At 41.3% G+C, this 16,120-nt stretch overlaps 1 protein-coding gene and 1 long non-coding RNA gene across 2 annotated transcripts in view; one reads left to right on the forward strand and one right to left on the reverse strand.

Annotated features, from left to right (window-relative positions):
* The window catches only part of doc2b (double C2-like domains, beta), a 111,993-nt gene extending 104,433 nt beyond the window's left edge, over nt 1–7,560 (reverse strand). The window contains exon 1 of the mRNA XM_063894755.1: nt 7,200–7,560. Within this exon, the coding sequence (XP_063750825.1) occupies nt 7,200–7,560 (361 nt within the window). The remainder of the gene's footprint in view (nt 1–7,199) is intronic.
* Nucleotides 1–16,120, forward strand: part of LOC134871829 (uncharacterized) — a 144,598-nt gene that overhangs the window by 125,428 nt on the left and 3,050 nt on the right. The window lies entirely within an intron of this gene.

A 16,120-nucleotide genomic window follows, 5' to 3' on the forward strand; every position in this document is an offset into this window, starting at 1 on the left:
TACTCAAGCACAAGATCTGAGTACTTCTACTTTACTCAAGTACAAGATCTGAGTACTTCTACTTTACTCAAGTACAAGATCTGAGTACTTCTACTTTACTCAAGTACAAGATCTGAGTACTTCTACTTTACTCAAGTACAAGATCTGAGTACTTCTACTTTACTCAAGTACAAGACCTGAGTACTTCTACTTTACTCAAGTACAAGATCTGAGTACTTCTACTTTACTCAAGTACAAGATCTGAGTACTTCTACTTTACTCAAGTACAAGATCTGAGTACTTCCACTTTACTCAAGTACAAGATCTGAGTACTTCTACTTTACTCAAGCACAAGATCTGAGTACTTCTACTTTACTCAAGCACAAGATCTGAGTACTTCTACTTTTACTCAAGTACTAGATCTGACTACTTCTACTTTACTCAAGTACAAGATCTGAGTACTTCTACTTTACTCAAGTACAAGACCTGAGTACTTCTACTTTACTCAAGTACAAGATCTGAGTACTTCTACTTTACTCAAGTACAAGATCTGAGTACTTCTACTTTACTCAAGTACAAGACCTGAGTATTTCTACTGTACTCAAGTACAAGATCTGAGTACTTCTACTTTACTCAAGTACAAGATCTGAGTACTTCTACTTTACTCAAGTACAAGATCTGAGTACTTCTACTTTTACTCAAGTACAAGATCTGAGTACTTCTACTTTACTCAAGTACAAGATCTGAGTACTTCTACTTTTACTCAAGTACAAGATCTGAGTACTTCTACTTTACTCAAGTACAAGATCTGAGTACTTCTACTTTACTCAAGTACAAGATCTGAGTACTTCTACTTTACTCAAGTACAAGATCTGAGTACTTCTACTTTACTCAAGAACAAGACCTGAGTACTTCTACTTTACTCAAGTACAAGATCTGAGTACTTCTACTTTACTCAAGAACAAGACCTGAGTACTTCTACTTTACTCAAGTACAAGATCTGAGTACTTCTACTTTACTCAAGTACACAACCTGAGTACTTTTTCTGATTCTTTGCTATAAAACGCATTATTTATTGTAATCCCCATTTTTTTTCCACCAGTGTTGTTTAATGTTTTTATGTAAATTCGTTTTCAGTTCAACTCAATATTATTGCTTTCAACTGAGCTAATAAAGTAATGTGAAGTCTGTTGAAATAACATCCTTAATTAAAGTCAACGTTCAGCTTTGATTTGTACCCTGATCACGTATTATCCAGTTACATTTAATCCATTACTCCCAAGCCTGCATGTGGGTCACACCGGTCATTCCCCCTCCTCACCCCTCTACACCCACAAACAAGCGTTAATTGATGTGGCAGAGATCCGGATGTCCAATTGGTTTTGATTTCCTCCCCGTCGCGGGGGAGCAGGGACACTTGGTGGGTGATGCACTTTTCTGTTTCAATTAAAATCAAGGTTGAGTCACAATGAATCAGAACACGCCGCTGGTATGCAGATTAGCCAGCAGGTTTCTTAGTGAGGATTGAGATATCCCTGTGTGATTTGGTACATTAGGGAGAACATTGCTCCTCCACCCCCCCCCCACCCCCCAGAGGAAGCACGCAGATACTGGATCAAGTCCCTCAGGACCGTGAAGAGCCAAATTAGGCCATAGCTCGCTCTTTTAAAAATCACAAACAACAGGAAGAAGAGGTTTCACTTCTCTTAAGTTTCTTATTCATAAAACTGTCAGAACGACTGCACTGTTCCTCAGCATTGTCAGATTTATTCATATAGAAACGTCAATATCTGTCTGTTTTATATTCAGAATCGTTTTTGTTTTATTGAGGTTGTATTAAACCATCTGTTTTTATGCTTGTATACCTGATTCACACTGAAATGTTGACTTTAAATAAGTTGATTAGGTTAGTTGAAAGCAATAATATTAAGTTGAATCTAATATTTGTTATTAAAACTGAATATTTCTGCTTTCAGCTAACTTCATTCAGATCTGTGAAATGTGTTGATATAATGCATTTAACTACAGTCATGTTACAGTTCTTCATAGAGTGTAGTATATTACATTTCTATACTGCTGTCTGTAATACCTCCCTGTACTGTCGGATAGATTATATTATAACGCAAATAATAAGTTATGCACTTCTGGTTTTAGCATTTCGCTGTCCTAACACTTGTACTCTGTGCAATGACAATAAAGTTGTATGTAATGTTATGCAGCGACAGGGTGGACGTTCTTTGAAAGACAATCGAGGTAATTCAAGCGGCCTTCGGATTCATTAGCATCACAGGAGGGCGAAATGAGTTTTCCTCAGAGTGTGACTCATATGTAAGAGGCCAACACGGATCAGATCACACTCAAAACATCCTTATAACCCAACGATACGACACAGAGTGGGGCAAACTATTCCAGCTAATGACACAGGAGAGAGTGGTTATGGAATCAGCTCCCCTCAGGCCTGCAAATACTGAATCTTTTCATCCTCGATTAAATCATTTATCATCTACATTTATCATTTGCTCTATAAAATAGCACCATTTTCCATCAAGTTCTGGAAATCCAACGTGAGGCCTTCAATACCAGTCAAAAAAACCAAAGCTATTCACTACATGAGAAAAACAGAGGCTAAAAACGACATGTTTGCATGACAAGCTTCCCGTCTGCTACTCTGATGCGTGACGTGTTCCTGGCGTTTACAGCGAGCTTTCATCAAACAGCCTTGCTCTTTGTAATCTTAAAGGAAAGAATCCTTTCACAGTTCTGCACAGCATCAATCTGGGATGTTTGCCGCATATTTCAGGACTTAATTGAGGATACATTTAGATTGTATTCATTCATTTAAACTGATTCCACTTCATTTTCATACACTCCGAGTGCAGACATCGCCAAGGCCGTTTGCATAAGTGAAAAACACTGCATGTTTGTGCCACAGAGTCTATGGTAAAGAATCTGCTTTGTGAGACACAGCTTCTCTAAAATATTATGGGTTTTACCTTGGCCCACGTTAGGCCCTTGCAACAGGTTACATACAAATCGAGCAAACAGTTTTTCAGTCATCCTGCTGACTAACAGACAAACAAACATGTGTTGATCAAGAGGTGAACCTAGCGATTGAGATCATAAACTAGAACAAATTCATTAATAATATCTAGTGTCTCTCCTGGGACATGTCTCCATGCTTTAACGTTCAAACAGCTCTTTATTTTTACTCATACTGCCTGTGCTGCAGCACCTCTTTTCACCCTCTGTCTGAAACCAGAGCCCAGTCTGCTCTGATTGGTCAACCCGCTTAGAGATGTCCCTTAGCCCTAGCCGAGTGTTAGCCAATAGGAGCGTGTTCAGGAAGTGATAAAGGAGTCCAATGGAGGCGTTTCAGGCCGAAACTCCTTCTGGAAGACATCTGGGGATTTTAGCCTTTGCAGACCATTTACATGCACTAAAACCAATATAACACACTACAGGAAAGAGAACCCCCCCCCCCAATAAAAGCTCAATAGAAGCCCTTTAAGTGACAAATACAGGTCCTTTTCATTCATAGACTTGTATTCAATCTGACAAAGTGTACACAAACAGACAGCTGAAATCTTATGGTGCATTTCCACCGAATCACTGTCAAGCTTTGGTGTGAAATGACTGATGAAGTGGATCTGAAACTAACAACAAAACCAGAGGAGGATCGAGGTTCATAACCTGCTGTGTTGGAGTGCTTTGGTGAAGCCATGCCTACAAAACATCCAGCAGATCTTCATCACGGAGTCTTTGATGTTGTTCCTTAAAGCAGAATCACACTGCATTTTTATTTTGTTTATACGACTTGTGTTTCCACTCTCAAACTCCCTTGACAGCCTGGAATTATTAGGGACGTTGCATCAGACCCAAACAGCCTCTTGTTATTTATTTATTTTAGTGGCTGCCTTCATTAGAGACATCTGAGGCCGGTGATAAGCAACCACATGACTCAGACTTTGGCCGACCCACCCAATACTTTTATTTACAATTAACCGCTACCATAGTTACATGACGCTCCTTCCCTTTGTGGCCTAGTTTTTTTTGGAAGTAGGAGTTGACATCCTGATTATCCTGCAGCACTGATTACTCTTCAGGTGATTATTAGATCATTAAGATGATTCTCCGGCAGATGTTGTGTCTAATTGCCTTGTTAGTAGGGAGGATGGAGAGGAGCCGTGGTTTTGACGTTTGCATAAAATGGCGGTACGAGTGATCATCAACTGTTTGCCTGGAAAAGAAGCAGGAAAAGTTGTTATAGTTGCAGTAAATGTTTGCATGCCACAGTATGCTAACACCTGTTGCATGTAGCTAACCATTTACACATGGCTGCAGCATGTAAAGCACTTGATGCATCTGATTATATAGATTGTCAAAAGAAAGGAACGTGTCAGAGAAATCTATTCAGATGTCTTCTTCTTTTAAAGTTGCCTTTTAAGGACATCAGTATGCTTCAAACTGGGTTGCACATGAGTCCTTAAACCATGTTCTGAATAGAGACATGCAGGTATGACATCATATTATATTCAAGCTAAAGTTATCATGACCCTAGTTCCCTCGACTAAAAACAAACATGATATTTTCACTGGATTTTTAATAATTGCCGAAGCGAGCTCCGTAGCAAACAAGAGTTTATGACTTGTACATGTCTAGTTCAGCAAGTGAATCTTCACAAATGTACACTGCTATGATATTTTGAAGCTTATATGCAATTGATGAAGTACAAATCTAATGCGAGGCGTCAGATGACTTTACAAAAAGACTGTGAAAGGTGGACTGAGTGCTCATGTTTAATGTCCACCTCTGCAGTCTCAAATTAACCTGTAAGACCTTCAAAATGAACGAGGAGTGTATTTAATGTCAAAGAACAAAACTCTGAAATCTTTGTTCAGGCGTCTACACAAAAACCCATTGAATGTGAGACAAGAGAACCAGAAGTGGAAAAGTGTTGACTCGTTTCCCAGGTTTTTAGGACTCATTCCTGCAGCTCTGTATAGGGGGAGTTGTTATCTCCCTGATTGCATTCCTCAATTCCTCTCCAAGAACTCTGTCTTTGTAGTCCCTGCACAATGAACTGTACGGATGGCACTTTCTGAGAGTCTCTTTTCTAAGGAGTCATGGATGTCCAGAAAGCTGGGAATAAATGCACAGGCATGGTTTTCAGATTGGTAGGGCTGGGGTTAGGGCTGGGGTTGGGGTTAGTTACACACATTTGGAAGACAATGTTAGAGGATCTGAAAAAGACCCTTTCAACTCCATCAGAACAAACAGTGAAAGATGCCCCTTTTGGGATGATAATAGCCATCGATGGTGAATGGACAGTCTTAACATATAACGTGCTTAACTTTATTTGCCTCTCGTCCACACACACGTTGGCCTGTCCACAGGGGAAAGATAAGGGGACGCTTTGACAGTCGGATCGATTTGCCAGTCCTGCAACTGCCTCGGGCAATTCTGTATTTATCTCCTGTATGCCTGGCTGCACATTAGAACAACAGGTAGAAAGCAGCTTGGGGTTTATTGTCCTTTCTCTCACCTCATGGACAACAGAGTGTCCCAACCAGATGTAGCACAACATGTGTGTCTCACCCATCTCTTGGCTGAAAGTATATCAATATGCATTGTTATCTGGATATGTAAATGGAGCTGTAGTGGACTTATACCCCGTAACAAATCCCTGGACAGAGCTGTTTGAAAAGCTCCACAAATAGCCTGTGGATTTAATATGAGACTAAGAGGGACTGTAAGTATCACTTTGCAGTTGATGGTATAAATTCCCACACACTTCACTTTGCACGTTGTTGTCATTGCTGAAAACAAAAGGCAGAAACACCCACAGAGTCGGGTCTGGCTGCAGGAGTCAGATCTGGCACTGCTCTCACAGAAATGCCTCCCTCCGTCCCTCTTTCTCCCCTCTGAGTGAAATCCTGGTTGCCTGGCAGAGGTTATAGAGCAACATCTGCCAGGCCCGACCTGCCTCGGCTCCCTACCATCCCCCCCCACTCCCTCCCTGTACTGTCCAGTTCTGGATTAGAGATGGCCTAAGCCCCCCCCTGCATGTCGCTCTGCATGGATTAACTCTAAGAGAAGCCGCACTGCTGTCACACATTAACCTGCGATCACAACGTGCAACAAACCTCTCTACATGCTCGTAATGCAAACGCGCCGTGTCTGTTTTTGGGAGAGCAACACGTTACTCAGAAAGTTCAGATGCAACCGAACGCTGAAACAGAGACTCTGCTTCAGGGATTTATCACACAGACTCTGACGTTTGTGACAATACGATGCCTTTAGCAAGAGATTTCATTTTGGCGTTACATTATCTCCAGTCCTCAGCACTGCTGCAGACGGTCGTATCATCTGTCAGGGAAGATGTTAGCTGGGAGACAAAATGGTTTTACAGCGTGGAGAAATCTCATTGACTTGTTATTGCTCCCGTAGCTGAGCATGCATGGTGTTCATTTCCATTATTATTCCATCCACTCAAACCTGTCAGGTTAAAGGAATGACATTCAACACAGGCTTTCTCAAAGGAGCCTTTGTGATGGAGGGAGATATGAACACACACACACACACACACACACACACACACACACACACACACACACATTTTTATGCATTGGAAATTAGCCCAAGAACCAGCACACAGATAAACAATAAACCCACACAACTGGAAGTAGCCTGTCTTGCCACCAGTCAGTGCAGATGCAGCGAGACTCCGCTGAGCGCAAAACTGCGACTAATGTGAAGCTTCACCAAGAAGCCATGAATCATCAGCCCCGGAGACTGATCGACAGAACACAGCCAACCCCTGCAGACACGGGGAATATGAAAATTGCCCACATACACACCGGCTGACACACACATGTAATCATTTGCTTCAATAAAATGGCACATATAATTTGGTGGAGAGCACAGAAGAGGAGAAAGAGGAGGAGGAGGAGGAGGAGGAGGAGGGGAGCTGTAGTCTTTGCAGCAGCAACAGTTGGCTGTCTGAGAGCGAAAGAGTTAGCTGCAGCACACACACACACACACACACACACAGTGACACACACACAGGTGATTTGAGATAGAAAAGGGTGGACGAGGGAAGAAAAGGTGAGCGACAAAGCCACGCGGCTGGAGGGATGCCTGGCAACCGGTGGCCAAAATAATGGAGATGCAGTAAGAAGAGGAGAAAGGGACAGACGTTGGAAAACACAGTCTTCACTCACTGGAGTCGTCGGAGTCGTAGCCCTCCACGTCGGGCTCCTCGTCCCTCCTGGTGGCCTGTAAGGAGGCGGAGGCTCCGGCAAAAGCCCGGTCCGGTTTATCCTCATTGGGGCGCTCACTTTCGGCACTAGTGGAGGAGGTTGTGGAGGTGGTGGAGGTGGTGGCCGGGGAGCTGGAGAGGGCAGAGGAGCTCGGGGGCCCGGCTTTGCCCACTAGCTGGGGCGCCGAGGGGGGGACACCCCGGGGGTAACGGGGGAAGTAGTCGGAGATCTGCTTGATGGGCTGGATGGGGCCGGGGCACACGTCAATGGCCATGTGCTCCTGGATGCTGATGGTGGGTTTCTCGCCTTTGCGTTGTGTCATGCATGCGGTCCAGCTCCCAAATCCAAAAAAAAAAAAAAAAAAAAGGAGATAAACAGACCCTTGTACTCCTCTTCCTCCTCCTCTTCCTCCTCCTGTTGCTTCTGACCTGGGAGCAGGTGATCAGTGAAGGCCACCACTCTGGTCTACATGAAAAAGAAGAAGAAGAAAAAGAAGAAGAAGAAGAAGAAGTGTCTTCCTGTTGTCCTCACACCCAGACCATGCTGTCTGACAGCCTCACACACACTCTACTACCTACCCTCTCCTCCGCCTGTACACACACTCTTCCCACGTCTGCTCCGCTGCTGCCTATCTGAGGGAGAGAGAGCAGTGTGTGTGTGTGTGAGGGAAGGGATTAGAGAGACGGAGAGGAGGGAGGGATCAGCTGATGTCAGTGCCTAGCAACCGAGCGGTAAACAGGAACCGTCGGGCCGAGGTGCTTAATTATGATATTAACCCCATCCATCTGTCGGTGGGAGGGAAGAGCCAGCGCCGCGCCGGACTCACGCAAATGTGCGTCCTTGAGAGTGTGTGTGTGTGTGTGTGTGTGTGTGTGTGTGTGTGTGTGTGTGTGTGTGTGTGTGTGTGTGTGTGTGTGTGTGTGTGTGTGTGTGTGTGTGTGTGTGTGTGTGTGTGTGTGTGTGTGTGTGTGTGTGTGTGTGTGTGTGTGTGTGTGTGTGTGTGTGTGTGTGTGTGTGTGTGTGTTCATATCTCTGGTGCTGTGTCAATCTGCACAATGAGCCGTGAGTTGATGCGTTTTATGATTCAAATCCAGGATGTTTTTGAGTACTTTTCAAAGAACAAGAGGAAGAGGAAGGAACCCCTTGTGGTACTTTGTGAGTGATGTCACCTGATTTTTTCTTGAGTTTTAATTTCAACCGTTAAGATTGGGGGGCCCACTCGAGATAAAATCGCCCAACTTGCCCCCAAAAAAGGAGTGCCGCCCCTGCCTACTCCCACTTTTTTTGAAATCACACCATTTTTTTCATTATTTACCTCCTTTCTTCCTTAATTGACACACATCAGAAACCACATCAGTTATGGTGCTGTGTGATGGATAAATATACAAACAGTAAGAGAAATTAAATGCGACAATAATAGAAATGTGAAATCAGAAGAGCTGCGCCGTTTTAGAGAGGTTGCGTTGTGCAGAAATGTGCAGATCAGTCAGAGGAATGTGCAGATAGAGCTTCCGTCATGCTTTCGTTCGTGCACATTTCTCTGCTCGAATGCACACACCATATTCCCCGTGTACCAATTATGCGGTCTGATGTTATCACTCCTTTCCTAATTGTTCACAATCTGTTGCATTTTATTGGTGTCAGTGGACTCATTGTGATGCGGTGCACTGCCAAAGTCGTTTTGTATTACCATGTTTCACCAGTGTGCATTTTATGATTAACGGAGACGCCATGAAGAGATGTTAAAGCTGCAGTACAGGTAACAAACTGCTCTCCTCCTGTTGCATTCAGCTGTCAGTAGAGCCAGGAGAGGAAAAGTTATCCTTAGCTGATAGTGGGACTGCCTAAATAATGGAGATGATGATAATTAAATACAAAAAATAATTATTATTAATAATAATAAAAATAACAATAATGATAATTAAAATACTACTAATAAATAAATAAAATGATATTTTCTAATTTAATAAAAAGTAAATATAATATGCACAATATAATAATAATAATAATAATAATAATAATAATAATAATAATAATAATAATAATAACAATAATAACAATAATAATAATAATAATAATAATAATAACACTGAGTAATAAAAGTAATAATAGTTAATAAGATATAATAAAAATAGTTGCAATATAATAATAATAAATAAGTAACAGAAAATTATTATTATAAAATTATAATAAATAATAATACACTTTTTTATTGCACATTTAAAAGTGTAAAAAAAGTGCCTTCACCTAAAAACGTCACACATTTTTAACACAGAGAATGAGAATAAAGCACCTAAACACTTCATAAAACAGAGAGAGGAAATAAATAAAGCTTTCAAAAGAAGTGATTTAGCAGCTTTGGTATCCTCAGGCACATCCTAGATACACAAGACACACACACATCTTTAAATCTAAATCCCATAGTGCCATTTACTGGTTTTTACATCATGGGATTAGCAGGTGCTCAACTCTTCCTGTAACTCACATGGCATAATAAAGAGCCTCCCAGTCTCTGAGGAACCTCTGCAGCAGCTCTGCCACAGGTTGACAAACAGCCACACAGGATGCAGCTCCCTCTGCTGTTCGCTGCAACACAGCAACGCTTCCTGCAGCTCAAATTCAAAGAGTGATGTGCAGTTTCATTCACAGCTAGACGAAGTACACAGATCCTGTATTTAAGTAATAGTACTAATGCCACACTGTAAAAAAAAAAAAAGGGAGGTGTTTCAGGCAGTGGGTGAGTGTGTAATAAAGGGATTTTGACCTTTGGAGACCATTTACATGCACACAAAACTATATAACACACTACAGGAAAGGGAAAATCCCACTAAGCATATTAGGATCCAAGAGGATCAGATCGGGTAATGCTCATAACATTTTCGGTTACGATTTATTATGGCCATCAAACAAAAGCAACTTTTCTGAAATGTCATTATCAGGGGAAGTTTGTAGTCTAAGCTTTTTAAGATTAATGACTTGACTTTTAAGAGAGCTTGCAGTTACATGAGGGCAGTGTGGGAACAATGCACAGGGAGATAGCAGTGTGTGGACTCTGGGGTTTTTAAAGAAGCCCTCTCTCAATGCCCAGACACTCGCAGGCAATTATCTCACACAGGCAGAGAGGCGACATGTCAACAGTAAACACAGCGAGCGCAGCACCGGGAAACCCTTTCTGAGAAAACGCAAAGAAGTCCCCGGGCGACGGCTGGCTGAAACAAAACATCAGCGCTGTGCAGAGAGAAGACACCTAAAATAACTTACATTCTGCTCTGGCAAACCTGTTTACTTATTGTCCATTAAGGTCATACATCAAGTTGTTTTTATTTGTATTTTTCACTCACAAATAAAATAGCTTCGTTATCCATTCAGTGCAGAATACAAAAATGTGCATGTGAAGATTTAAGAATCAACATAGAACAACAAAACAGTAATATCACTAATGGAATCCAAAGTAAACAATAAAATCAGAAGTAGAAATATTACATGAGTCATCTAAAGCCAGTGTTTTTTTAGCTTGTTTTTGGTTAGATTTCTGTTGAATAACAAGTTCATTCATACAGCACCTTTCAACACTGGGCAGTTTACAAAAATGAAAGACATTAAGAGCAAAAACACATCATAACATTTAAAAGCAGGGAATATAACTTCAGTGCAGTGTGAGATATGTAGAGATGGAATAAAGGCATATGTTCACATGTTGTTTCACTACATTAAGAACTCAATCTATTTGTTTTGTTCCATCATTTTGATTCTGGACCAAGCGTCGTCTTTTTACATCTTCAGTATTTTCCTGTAAGTCTCAAACGTCTCAATATCTCAACAAACACTTGCCTCTTCTTACACTACACATCTTAGGGATTTGTGGTGTTTTAAAAACAGCATTACGAAGCCTCAAGCTTTTTAAAGAAGTAACCCCCCCCCCCCCGTGGTGACTCATCATCAGACGGATCTCGGCCAAGAGGAAATGAATGTGCTCGGGGTCCAGGGGCTTGGATATAAAGCACCTCAGGATGAATACGCTGCAGTCTTAATGTGGCTCCCAGGGCCCTGCCTCTCTGAAGTTGAATTTTCTGGAAACACAAACAGCCGGGCGAGCGTGTTTTCTGCGGGTAATGATGCACGGCAAACAGTTTCATTTTGGATACTGATGGCATGTCATGTACTCATTGGAAGTGTAGCTGTTGAATAACAGGGAAACAAATGTATTGTTAGAAATAATGAGGTGTTCACAGTTTGGTATAAAGTTCTGTCGCAGGGAAGAGGTCGCACTCGGCTATACATTTATATTCACACAATGTCTGACAACAGTGTGAGGCATCAGTCTGTGTTTAGATGGTCAAACTCTTCACAATAATAGGGATAGTTTGTATGATTCAGTTCAAGTGTGCTCTTAATTAAAGGAGCCCTATTGTCCTGTTTCTGGCCCTGAAGAGAGCATCGATAACGCTTCAGTTCCCTGCAGGAAAGGCCTGTATGACTGCAAGGTAGAACCATTCAAATATTCTTTTTTCATGTCCAATTCAGTATGCAAAAAAATACCAGGATGTCGTACTGACTTCAGTCACTTTTTCCAGCATGCTTTACTGGCTGTTCTGACCCATAATGCTTTAGGCAGCAGGTGTTTGAGGAGTACAAGAGAGTAGCTGCCTTGTTAGGAAAAGGTGGTTTGCATGGAAACCTTTCTAAGAGAAGCTGCAGTATGTACTAAAAGTAAAAATGTAAATAACTTTGATTTGGAAAACAGCCTCTGGGTCTCTTTTGTGACGAGCACATGATGCACCAGCGGCTCCTGAAGGAACAGTACAGGAGGAGTTTTAACCCTTTGCAAAGTCATCCACTGGGCCAGATTGGTTATGATCGTATGTTTTCCAGCCGTGTCTTAGGGCATATTGAGACAGGAAATACTCTTTGGTATAAAGTACAAAAACAAGAACAAAAATGATCAAAAAGTTGTCTTTTATTACATGATTTTTGGTCACATTCAGAGATAACTCGCCACCTTAGCAGACTTTACTTTCCTGTGAGCCTATTCATTTTAATTGTTGAGTTGTGTCTGCTTCCTCTGCTGTCTGTTTGATCATTAGCTTCTAAAAAAAGTGTGCAGGGAGAGAAAGTACATTTTGACAGTCTTTACCGTAGCTGCTGGCGTCCCACAGCTAACAAGCAGCTTCGTACACGAGTCCTGAAGCAGTGTGTGTTTACACCGCCGTTATTCCGAGCAGCAGCGTAAATGAATAAAAGGATAAACAATCTCTGCCAAATTGCATGCCATGTCTGGAGAAATCTGATTAATGCTCTACTAACAAGCGCTCCGAGGGGACTCCGCAGCTCCCAGATATTCAGCATGAATGAGGGAGTCAAGGGTGAGGGTGACCTTTTCAGATATGCTGTTCATAATGGTCGTTACTCAGGCTGGAATTCTTGGCAGCATGCATGTTCTGGCACACAGAAGCAAACCAACTTTTCCCACACATTGCCAGGCGTGTGTAGTTAAAGTTTTATCTTTGAAATACTGCTCAGACATGTAAACTGCTCTGAAACCACCAGAAATCAAGTAAAAGAGTCATAGACCCGGAGTATTTTGGTACTTCTGATTCCCCTAGACTCAAATTCAGTAGTTTTTTGAATATATTTTTGGTCAAAACGTCATCACCCCCAACATTAGCCGCCTTTAGCTTAGCGGTGGTGACGTGAAGTCATGTGACCGTGCTGTAGTTCCTTTATAGCCCAACATTAGCCGCCTTTAGCTTAGCGGTGCAGACGTGAAGTCATGTGACCGTGCTGTAGTTCCTTTATAACTCAACATTAGCCGCCTTTAGCTTAGCGGTGGAGACGTGAAGTCATGTGACCGTGCTGTAGTTCCTTTATAGCCCAACATTAGCCTCCTTTAGCTTAGCGGTGGTGACGTGAAGTCATGTGACCGTGCTGTAGTTCCTTTATAGCCCAACATTAGCCTCCTTTAGCTTAGCGGTGGTGACGTGAAGTCATGTGACCGTGCTGTAGTTCCTTTATAGCCCAACATTAGCCGCCTTTAGCTTAGCGGTGGTGACCTGAAGTCATGTGACCGTGCTGTAGTTCCTTTATAGCCCAACATTAGCCGCCTTTAGCTTAGCGGTGGTGACGTGAAGTCATGTGATCATGCTGTAGTTCCTTTATAGCCCAACATTAGCCGCCTTTAGCTTAGCGGTGGAGACGTGAAGTCATGTGACCGTGCTGTAGTTCCTTCATAGCCTTAACGTTAGCTTTTACTTTTGGAGATTGCAGGTATCATAAACGTGCGTTTGCCACAGGTCTTATTTTCCAGTATCCAATGGTCAAATCCCATTGCTTCTCCTCTTGCCATGACTTCATGGGTTTTCCTACAAAGATATGTCATCACAAAATAAGTACTCAGACTCTTAAAACACATATCAAGCCCTTCAAAACTTCAGTAAGTGATATGAGCTGTAAAAAACAACAACTGATTTATATTCTCTCGACGTCTCACTCAGTGAAACCGCATCCCATCTAACACTGAAGGACAGTTTGAATAGTAAACACATTACAGTTCTGTTTGTTCTGTATGAATATCTTTCAGGGACAAACGTCCTTCCTGAGCTGCAAGAGGCTGGATCTGTGGACCGAGCAACAACAAGCCTTATGTTGAATATTGAGTTTAAAGCACTCTTAATTATCGAGATGTCAAACCGTCTAGTTGGGTTTTACTCGACTATAAAAACTGTTACTTAGCTAGACCTTAAAGGGAAATGAGGCAACAGTTTCCAAGCGTTTTTAGGAGTTGGGTGAACTTCTGCATATTTGAGTTTGGCTGAATCTAGTAATATAGTTGGCTGAATCTGGAACATGCTTCAAGTTTATTTAGTAGGCTTTACTTTTTTCCCCCAAAGATGTCTTTAAGGCTTTTCTGCTCTGATAGTGTTGATTTAATAATAATAATGCATTTTATTTAAAGGGCACTTTCTGGAAACTCAAAGACACGTTACAGAGTAAAAGTTCATTAAAATAACCCATTTTAAATATATATATATATTATATCTTAATCCTAAATGAGGGGGCAAGAAAAATACATTGCCCATGAATGCAAAATGAAAATGAACCAAACGCAACAAACACTTACATACATCATGACAACGGAAACATAAATATCTAAAAACTATAAAAATATACAGACTAATGTAGAAAACACTATAATACACCACTACTAAATAAACTATAAACAAAGGATATGTACAGAAAGTATTGCAGTTTAAAATATAAATGTAGATACTAAAAGTTCAATTCCATTTCCAAACACACTGAGCTAGGAATACACATTTTGAACAGTGTTGACTAAAAAGCAGATGCAATATTTTCAGGAAAGATGCATTTTTAGTTTGACTTAAAGAAGATTTAAAGCATTAATATTGTGTCCATTCTTTTATTATTATTATTTTATTTACCTAGATGTGTTTATTTTGTTATGAACGCTTTGTGAATAATTTCCTAAAATGCAAATAAAAATTAAATAAAATTACGTCTTCCATCATGCACTATATAACAGCTGTTATTATATATAATAACAGCTGTTATATATAATAACAGCTGTTATATATAATAACAGCTGTTATATATAATAACAGCTGTTATATATAACTGTTTATTAATAATGAAATGAAAGGAAAGCAGGACTCCACAGGTCTGTCCCTCCTCAGCTCACCCTGCCCTCTGCTGGTTTTCACACAGAGCTTCTGCAAACACATTTCATTTCAGAATCCACAGGGGAAGCTCTCCTTCCACACGTCTGTGAATGTGTGACAATAAGCTCCTGCTGGAAATGAAATGAATTATAGTGAGAGAGACAGCGGCAGCATCTGCCTAATTGATGCAGCCGAGCGATCAGCGGCACACCTGCTTTTTATTAGAGGGAAAGCTTTGGAAACAGCAAATAATAGGCCTGGTTTTTAGTCTAAATACAGCTTGAATCTACTTTTAAAGGGGCTCTATTGTGCTCATTTCACATCTAAATCTGGTTCACTTGTCCTTTTTATTCGGCCTTGATTCACGAGGTTACTGTGGGAAGATGTGGTATCCAAACTGAGTGGACTAATGCAAAAAAACAGGACACACAAATAAAGCAGAAAGCTACAAATCATAAAGATATCCAAAAATACTGTGAGATAATATATCTAAATGCAGCTTTTAGACGTGTTTTTGTGCAGAAATGTGCAATCAGTCACAGTAGGAAGTGTAGATGCGTCGGTTTTGGAGCTTTCCTCCTTGTATATACGTGTGTTTTGAAAGGTGTTGCTGGAGATATAATAGAGGTTTGGTCGCCTACTACAATATACAATAGCTGATTGTGTTTACTTACTTATTGTGCCCTGTGATGTCTTTACAACACTCCTACTGTCACTGGTTTGAAGACAATAGAGGCTCATTGATAACGTATCCGGCTGTGCATAAGTCTCTGAGGCTCTTCCTTTTGATCTTTTATGGGAATTGTGAGAATTCCCATCAGGATGTGACTTTGGATATTAATTACTGCGTGCCTGCTGGCTTTCACGACGTATTTCTGAGGAGATTTGATTAAAAAAAAGTTACATTTACAGGATGATGGCAGCCAGTCATGAAGGATAATGTCCTCCATCCTCTTCCTCTCTACACACACACACACACACACACACACACACTCTAAACTGTACTGTGTCTCTGCTAAGTGGTTGATTTGCAGTCGGAGGCTTTCCTCTGAATTTGTACGCTTCATTTAACTCCATTATGTACATTTTTAATATCAGCACTCAGCGCTGCTCGGACAATCTTTACCCGCTCCGGATGTGCACGCCGGTTATCAGGCCATTAGCACACAGGAGCAAAACACACACACCCTCGAGCCACATGTCGTG

The sequence above is a fragment of the Eleginops maclovinus genome, chromosome 11 (genome assembly GCF_036324505.1).
Source record: "Eleginops maclovinus isolate JMC-PN-2008 ecotype Puerto Natales chromosome 11, JC_Emac_rtc_rv5, whole genome shotgun sequence".
In the NCBI taxonomy this organism is placed as follows: Eukaryota; Metazoa; Chordata; class Actinopteri; order Perciformes; family Eleginopidae; genus Eleginops; species Eleginops maclovinus.